The 9,024-nt window shown below is 42.5% G+C and overlaps 1 protein-coding gene across 1 annotated transcript; it reads left to right on the forward strand.

Annotated features, from left to right (window-relative positions):
* Positions 1 to 2,959: 2,959 nt before the first annotated feature.
* On the forward strand, positions 2,960 to 7,768 carry VGLL1 (vestigial like family member 1). The gene is made up of 5 exons (XM_018070649.1): positions 2,960 to 2,985; positions 3,570 to 3,799; positions 4,378 to 4,794; positions 6,856 to 6,915; positions 7,598 to 7,768. Exons 2-5 carry the CDS (start codon positions 3,589 to 3,591, stop codon positions 7,636 to 7,638), a joined length of 729 nt encoding a protein of 242 aa, XP_017926138.1. The 5' UTR covers positions 2,960 to 2,985; positions 3,570 to 3,588; the 3' UTR covers positions 7,639 to 7,768.
* The last annotated feature ends 1,256 nt before the right edge of the window (positions 7,769 to 9,024 follow it).

Genomic DNA, 9,024 nt, shown 5'->3' on the forward strand with positions numbered 1-9,024 from the left:
TACACATTGTCATTAAAAAGAAAAAAAAAAAAAGAAAACAAACCAACAAACCCAAACCTACTTACAATCCTATTTTCCTCATTCCTGAAACCTCCTAACCTGGTTGACTTGTTGGAGTGCATTTCATGCATTCTTAGCAGATAGGCTGAAGGAAACGCCTTGTTCACGCGCAGCTGGAGGCTAAAAAGTGTGTGAGGAGTTCATGAACGTGGCTTGTCTCCTGCTGCAGTCGCTGCAGAGCACACAGAGCCTGCCGGGCCCCGGGAAGGATCCCAAACCTGCTGGACACACCATGACCATCCCGCACCCGAAACATCTCCCTGGTGTGACACCGCTCCTGACAGTGAGTTAAGGTAGGAGAACTCAGGGGTAATTCCAACCCACCTTCACTGACTTTCTCAAATGTTCCCTTATTTGTTCCCTTATCTCTGGATGAAAGAGAATGCCTGCTTGTTAAGTTGTTGCTTAATACTTGGGAAGTGGAAATTTTTTTAATTTGCTTTTAAAACTGGTTTGAGCTACATGAAAGCAAGAACAGAGAGAGTTCCCTCTCTGATGCTCCAGTGATGGGCAATCAGTACTGTGAGCAAGGGTAGGAATGTGAGAGACATTGTAAAGTATTGTCACTTGTGATGAGCCATCAACAACCATTTCTCTAAAGCCTGTGTTGAGGACACCTCCTTGTCCACCTTAAGGACAAGTAACTTGGACAATTACTTGCACTATTCTGCCGTAATTAATCCATTCTGAGAGCAGTGTGAGGTGAGCTGAGCCTGCTTCATCCTGAGCTCCACTTCTACTCCACTTTGACAACAGTTTGTGGCAGTTTGTGGAAGGATTTCTGCCTTCTTTTGAAGACTTCCTGCTGGAAGATGGAAGAATAGGAAGTTCAGGTAATGAAGACAGCGCCACAAATTTAGATCCTGCCTCCTGGGACATTAGATTCTTCATGTGCATATGATCACTGAGGGACTGAGATGTAACCTAGGTTATATCCAGCCTTCCCATGGCTATTTATTGGAAAGAACAAGAGGTTTTCAAAGGAAATGATAAAACAAAAAAGAGACAGATGACCTTTCTTCTTTAAAATATATTATTTTCGCACAAGCTGCTGCACAGCAATAAACGGTGCTAAAGGAGCTCAGAATTAATGTCAAGAGCCAGTTAATGCATGTTAATGAAAGTGGTACAAAGACTGAATGTCTTGCACTGAGTGAGGAACAGGAAAAGTGAACCTCTGGGCCAGAGCTAATGCTCTCTAAATTGTATGTTGATGTGTAGTGTTGGAGCAGTGTAGGAAGAGCTGGTTTGCTGCTTGCTGTGGGGATGGCCTGATGTCCTTTCTCAGGCCATGTGATCACTGATGTCTTTGCCAAGCTTTTGCTGCTTTGGTTGGAATTTTCAATGGCAAGTGCTGGCCTCCAGCTGAGCAACCAGAAGGTTCCTTCACCTAAACAGTGGGTTGCTTTCTAAAACAAGATTGGGGAAAAAACAGCACCTCTTCCTGTGCCTTGAAGGTCTTCCAGTTGTTTGGCTGCATTGTGCTAGTTCCTGCTCCCCTCAGAGGCCTTGGGAAAGTGCCTGTAAATTAGGAAGAAGTTTTTTTGGTGTAAGTTTTCCATGTCTGGGAAAGTTGGGTCAGTTTTAAAATTGTGAAAGATTATCTTCTGAATCAGATGACTGTTAAAGTATGCCCTTGCATTTCCTGGCTGGTGACCAACCTGAACGTGTCCTGTTCCCATCCCTGTGTTTTGGTGGATGTGAGGCCGGAGCTGGGGCAAAACAATAGGAATCCCAAGATAAGGACTGAGGAACACTGGAGTTTGAACACAAGTTGGTATTGATGGCAGGGGATTAGGGCTGGCTGAGCAAGGGACTGTGAAGCAGGGAGAACTGAACAGAGCACAAGGGAGAGGGAGATGGAGGTAACAAGCAAAACTAGACATAGAAGCAAGTGATAAACATGGACAAGAAGTTTGTAGTTGAAGGATTAAAATGGTGATAGATTGTGGTTTGATAACCTTAATCCTCATATTTCTTGATGCCTGTATACTTGGTTTTGCAGCCTGAACAGTATTTTCATGTGTAAGAAATTCTGAGAAACCATCTGAAGGCAGCATTCACAGGCTCTTCAGGGTGTTCTTTGAGACACAGATGAGTGCAATGTTTATTGGGAAGCTTCTGGGGATTGGGGGGTTTATGACTAGGAAAGAAATCAGATAAATGCTAGGAATAGGTTAAGCAATGCTGCATATTGCAGGGTTAGCTGGATGGAAATATAAATCAAATGATTCATTAGGTTTTGCGTGGTACAACTGGCTATTGGCCAAAGGTCTGCCTGGTCTCTGAAAAATAACAGGCTTCTTTTTGCTACCAAGGTAAATTGATTATGCTATGCAGTGTCATGAGCTGACAATGAGTCTGGAAAATTGAATAGAAGCAGCAGGCACTTCTCATTGCATTTGTAGCCTGAGCGTTGTTAAATATGATTCTGATTAAGGCAGGACGTGTGAGCCGTGGTTGGGGAACTTGTTCCCCTGCGGCCAGAAACTGCACAAATGCATGAAAATGATGCTTCTCCAGGGCAAGCAGTGACATTCCTTGTCCTACTCTTACCATATCTGGCAGCAGATATTTTTTAAGGAGAACAAAAAGGACTCTTATAGTCTTCTGTTGACTTCCTGCAAACTATTTTAGTGTAGTTCCTGCCTTAAATCTGTAACTTTGGGTTGGCCCACAGTGTGTGTTTCAGCAGTCTTGCTACCAAAGTTTTAACTAACTGGCAGACCCATCATGTTCTGAGGTAAATTGTTTCAAACAAAAAAGATTATTTGTTTGGCTTTGGGTTTGGTGGTTTTTTTACTTGAATTTGTCATGATTTGAATTTCTAATAATTTAATCTGAGTGTCTTTTTCTAACAGGTGAAGCAACGAGTTACTCTCAGAAGTCTTTTTGTTGTGGAGGTCTGTGCTGACAGTGATCAAGGTACTTCAAACTTTACCTTATCTAAAATTATTATTTTCAGCTCTAATTAGTGGTGGAGTTTTGGTTTTTTTGTTCTTCTTGTTTTGTTTTGGTTTGGGTTTTTTTTTCACTGTGTCAGTATGTTTTTGAGACATACAAAAACCAGAAATGGATGAAGCATTTTGATATGTTCACTCTGAACTTCATTCAGTGACAGTGCCACCTCTGAATTACTTTTTAAGTGCTTCAGTTATTCCAGCACTGCTCTATCCTGAGGGCACATTTGCACAGCAGTAGGTCCTAAGGCCAAGGGTCACGGTGAGAAATGACAGCTGGTAGATAGATGTGCCCATTTTGCCCAAGTATTCCATGTTAAAAGTATATAATAAGGAAATCAGTAAAGAAAAGGTGCATGGAAAAAGCAGAAACCCACACAGAGAATCTAATCCTACTAGCACAGTTCTTCTGGCCCTACCATTTTCAGGAGGAAGATGGGCTCACCACTGACTGGCCTCTTTAAACTGAATATTATCGTTTTGACCTGTCTGGGTTTGTTTTGTTTGGTTTTTGTTTTTTGTTTTGTTTTGGTTTTGTTTTTTTTCCAGGAGTGATTGGTTTGTAAAAATGGAAGAAACAAGGAAGCTCTCTCCAAAGCCATGTAAAAGCAAAGAAGCTGTGAAAACAGAGTGGGGATCTCAGAGTGTTGTGTTTACCTATTTCCAAGGGGATATTAACAGCGTAGTAGATGAACATTTTTCCAGAGCTCTCAGCAATGCCAAGAACCCACAAGACCTGAGCACAAAGCACAAGGGTGACAATGTTGTCCTGAAGAATGGTGAGCCACTTTCCATGGTGTTGGATGGGGGTGACTGTCTTTCACTAAGGAATTTAAGATCTAGTGAGCTTAAATTTGGAACTGTGTGCAAATAGAAAGAATGAAAATCATACTTGTAAAGTCCTGGATTATGTAGCAGGGACCTCCTGGGTAAATCCCTGTGCTTGCTGGGGTGATTCCCAAATTCTCCATGGGCCTGTTGGCAGGACTAGGTCATCATTTTCCAGCCAAGTGTGGCCATCACTGTCAGATGCATTAAATGCATTATGACTTAAGTTGTTGTCTTTGCAAAAATGTATTTGTTTAAGCATATAGTTGTTAAAAAACCTGCCTATGCCAGTGATCTGTAAGAAAACACACGTAATACTTATTTGGAAGTATTGGTGGTGGTGGTTTAGTCTGCTTTTAATATTAATTCAGGGTTGTTTTTTAAGATAAGCAACACTAAAGTGAATATATCTTTCCGTAAAAATGAATATGCAATCTGGTGGCCTTCCCTTAGAAGTCCATTGGAATTTGCCTTAGGAAAAAGTAAGAACTGATGAGACTTCAGATGCTTTCTCTCTCTTTTTAAGCAGATAGCATGTCTCCCCATCAGTGGAATTTCTCATCGCATTGCTACAAACCGTATCCCTCATCTTCCGCCACGAGCATGTCCAATTCCGGCCTGAATTTTCCTGCTGCCGGTCTGGGAGGCCAATACCAGCCACCAGCTCTGCGCAGTCACCCAGCTCAACCCGCAGATCTGTGGCCCTTCCCTTCCATTGGGTCTCCCGGTGTCACCAGTTCCGTGTATCATCCTGCCCTGCCCAACCTGCACGTGGTGGATGAACCCATCTCTGACAGGAAATACGGTTCTCTCCTCGGCCTCCTGCAGCAGGAAAGGTGTCTGACATCCATGCAAGAATGTCCTGTGAAGCAACACTCGAGTTCTGCTTGTATGACTGGACCTGCTAGGTTACAAAATATGAGTCAAAGTTCAGCTCCTGGGGGAGGTAAGAAAATACTTACTATCACTTTGTTCTTTGATGGCATCTTATGTGAAGGGTCAAAATAATACAGTCTGTTCCTAAGCTTCTCAGATTTCAACAGGTAACCATGATGTGAGCTGTGGTACTTGGGACTGATTAGCTGCACAGTATGGTTTAATCAAACAATGTGCATTGCCTACTGGCACAGTATTTTACCTTCTGGCTTACATTGGGGAGGTATTTTAAGTGAATATAAACGTTATTCACAGTGCTATCAGGATCTCTGCCCCATAGGTAGCAGGTCTGATGGGTAACAAATGCTCCCTTACTGGGACCAGAAAGGGGTGGTCAGGAAAGATCCCTGGACAGCCTCACTGTGCAGGGTGGTAATGATGTTCTGAATACAGGATGGGAAGCTGCAGCTCTTACCAGCATGGTCGGGGGTTTTCTGCCTCCCAGTCTCTGTCTGTAGCTGGAATGACGAGGGTACAGGGGCTCTAGGGCCAGCCTTGCCTTGTCTCCTGGCTAACTGCTGCCTGCCATGAAGCACTGCTGCCCTGCCTGTCAGAGGCTGTGTTTGCTCCCTGCAGATATCCCAGAGCTAATGCAATTCCCACAGAAGTGATGATTGCTGGTTATTTATTATCAACAACTAGTAGGAATACCAATCCTAGATACCACCAGCACACAGCAGAAAGATGGTGGATGACTGAAATCCATTTCCCAGGAGCTTAGGTCCCCCCAGCAGCTAGATCTGCTGGATAAAATTGCTCCCTTGTGAGTAATTTCTGCCTTTGAGAAGCTGTCTGGGATCAAGCTTCCTGGCTGGAGCCCTGGTGCCCTGTGCCTGCGTTGCTGTTCCTGGGCGTTCCCCAGTCAGGCAGCTCAACACTGGCCTCCAAGAAAAAGGGTTGTGAAATTGTTTAGGGAGTCTGCTGGAAAAATACAGCATGTCCTACTTGGTGCTTCTAGATAAAAAGGACCAGGCATGTGAAGGAGCAATCCTGAGGCTTAGGTTTTGAAAAATAACCAGCTGTGAAATACCTACTGGTTACCCCGTTTCGAAACTGCACCAGCAGTAATTTGGCAGAATGTGAGCTAAAGACTGCCTGCAGGTACAAACAGGAGTTTATCCACAGTTTCTCTTTTGAGGATACAACCAAAGCTGTGTTGTTATGAGGACCCCAGCTGTAGGTGTTTTGTTAACTCATTCCTGCTCCAATGTCTGATGCCTGTCTATGTCTGTGCATGGAAAAAGGAGAGTGCTCTGTCTTCAGCTGCAATGCAAACTTTCTACTCATGGTACATAGATTGAGCTGAGGCTTTATGTATGTCTTGCACAGGTACTCATTCTAGTCTTTTTGCCTAATAAATGACAGTCTAATTACTTTAAAGACATTGCCTGTACTTCTAGGATTTAATTTAAGAACAAGGTTAGGGTGCCCTCTTCCCCCAAGGGGGCAATGTGAACCTATCAAGGCTTGGGAACCTCGAGAAATGACTCCTCCAGAAAAGAAGATATTTCGTGAAAGTAGTCTTGGGGTCAAAACAGGGAAGCACTGTTAACAGAAGTGGACATTTTTCCCCAAAATTTCAAAAAGAAAATGAGTGGGGAAAAACTGAAAAGGAAATTAAACAGCTCAGTATTCCCCAGCCATGGCCTTTTCTTTCAGGATGTTTACAGGACCTTTCTGAATATTCAGGGAGCCTCTTAACACCACATGTGTAACACCACACATGTACTTATCAAACAAGAAGGATTGATAAGAAATGGCTGGTCCACGTTCACGGGGAGTCTTTGGCAAATCCCTCAGATGTGTGCATTTAGTCTGGCTGTGGGAGTCCCTGTTTCCTGCCTCTATCTGTTAAATATACTTCTTGTGCTGTGTCATGTTTCAGAACAGCTGATATTTATATTTATGGAAGTGTATGTTGCTGTGCCAGACAGCACAGAGCTCCCCAGCACCTGTGCTATAGGCTGGGCTGCAAAAGCACAAGGTTTCTTTAGGAATTACTGTCTACTTTTAGCTCTGTGTGGAATCTCTGCTCATCCCTGGTATTTTTTATGATTTTTCTTTTTTTAAGAGAGGAAAGGAAGCTCTTACCAAGACTCAGAAAATCCCAGTGTAGGCCATGCCACTGCAGGTGAGTAATGAAAGCAGCAGGTTTGGAACAAATCAGTGCTCACCTATGAAGGACATTCTTAAATATTCTGCTTATACATGCAGAATTAAAGCTGTTTCCTTGTTTGCTTCCAGGCTGTATTTCAAAAACTTGTTTTTCCCCAGATAGACACATCACCTCCCATATCTACATTAACAAAGAAGAAGAAAAAATTACGTTATATTAAAATGAGATACATGATTTTTTAACCCCATGTACTTTACTTTTTATATCATCAGGCTACCACTTCGTGATGCCTGTTTTTCACTGGTTGTCCAAGTTTCAGGTCCTAGAAAGATAGACTACCTCTTTATTTGTACCTGAAGCACCTGGCTTCAGGCTGAGGTCTCTGTTGGACCCATGTGCTGGCACTGCTGCACTTTGCACCAACAAACCCACCAATCTGCTAGGAGAGCTGGGCTAAGAAATTACTCCCAAAGCCTTCAAGCTTCCATATTTTTATTAGTCTCTTGAGACTGGGTCATACCCTGGTGTTGGTTCCTTGATGTGCAATGTTTTGGGGATACTTAGGATGGGTCATTCTGGTTATTCTAGTAAGGGCTCTTTTGCACCAGACCCAAAGGTGCAATTTTGTTTGCACAACGCCTTAGGAGATTGCATGGAATGTGCTGTTTGACTCTACTGATGCTGCTGTGTCTTTCAGGTATTCAGATTCATGACAGAAGACAAGACTTGTACTTTTAGCAAATGGATGCTTCTACTTTATCCTGAAAGAGAAAGTTCTTTCTGTGAACTTTTATTATTTGCAACTGTGAATCAAGAAGAAATGAATTGCAGCTATCCTGTGCTTTTTCTCTCAGCTGGAAGAATACATGTACTATTTACTATTTGGGGAATGAAAAAATCATCTTTTTCTATACAGTAAATAATTTCTAATAGCTGTGGTATTAAACCTGACGGTATGTTCGTTGTGAAGAAATATTGTCTACTTAAGGCTTTTCATGTAGCCCTCTTGAAAGGACTCTTAGCATTTTTTAATCTTTCTGTGTTTATTCATTTGCCCTCTCTTGATAAGAAGCACAATTATTATCAATGTAGTTGATAACTGATAAGTGCAGGGTTGCAGTTTGCATAAATTCGATGCTGCAGCTTCTTAGCTTGACTTGATACCTCCAGATTGTTTAAAATAGTCTTAGGTCCTGGGCAAGAGACTTCAAGACAACCACGGGTCAGCAAAGCACGTAATCGTGTTTGTGTTTTGAAAGCACAGCAATTTGTAACTGTACTTGCAATTCCCATGGATATTCTTTGGAAACTATATAATATGCTTATGTCTGAAGGCTCTGGTTTGCCCTCTCAGTGTTGTATAATCATCCTCTAGAAAGCAGTGAATTCACGCTGGCTCTGAGAGGCAACCTGGATCCTCATTGGGTGCAATTAAAATACCACTGAGCAAAAAGCTGGAGGTAGGAATGCTCTATTTTCCCAGCCTCTCTGCAGGTGTAAGAGGTTCTTTTTCTAAATAAACTCAGTGGAGTTTGAATTTTGAATTACTGAGCATGAAGGACTGGGCCAGCTGAAGAAACAGGAGTCAAACCCTTTGTGGTGGCTGCATCCCCCAGACCTCAGAGCAGCTGAACAGAGAGTCTTGATGCTCCCCTGTGCAGCACAAGTGGCAGATTGAACTGTGCATCAAGACTGAAACACACACCCTTGGCAAATACATTTGCAGAAGCTACTGTGAGTAAAACCTCCTGTCTCTAGTGTTTGGGTTTGTGTGTGTGATCCCTGTACTCAGAGACATTGCTTAGCCTTTATTGTAAATCCTAAGGATAAAAAAGATTTGGGTTTGGTTTTCTCCTTCTCCATTAGCTATATATTAATTTAATATAAAGGAGCATGATTAACTTTTTCAGACAGCTCTTTGCAGTTGCTCAAGGAAATTTGACCTTTGAGATCCTGGAGCTTGTCAGTTTGTAGGACAAATCCTGAGCTGGTATAAGTGGTTGTGACTTATATCACATGTCTCTGCTGCCACTTCTCCAGTTATAACACCTTGTGTAATTTTATAAATAATTTTAGTTCAGCAACTTCAGGTGTTTATGGAAGTGACTTAACAGAAAATTTTTT

The sequence above is a fragment of the Manacus vitellinus genome, unplaced genomic scaffold, assembly GCF_001715985.3.
Source record: "Manacus vitellinus isolate BGI_N305 unplaced genomic scaffold, ASM171598v3 scaffold_19_pilon, whole genome shotgun sequence".
NCBI lineage: Eukaryota > Metazoa > Chordata > Aves > Passeriformes > Pipridae > Manacus > Manacus vitellinus.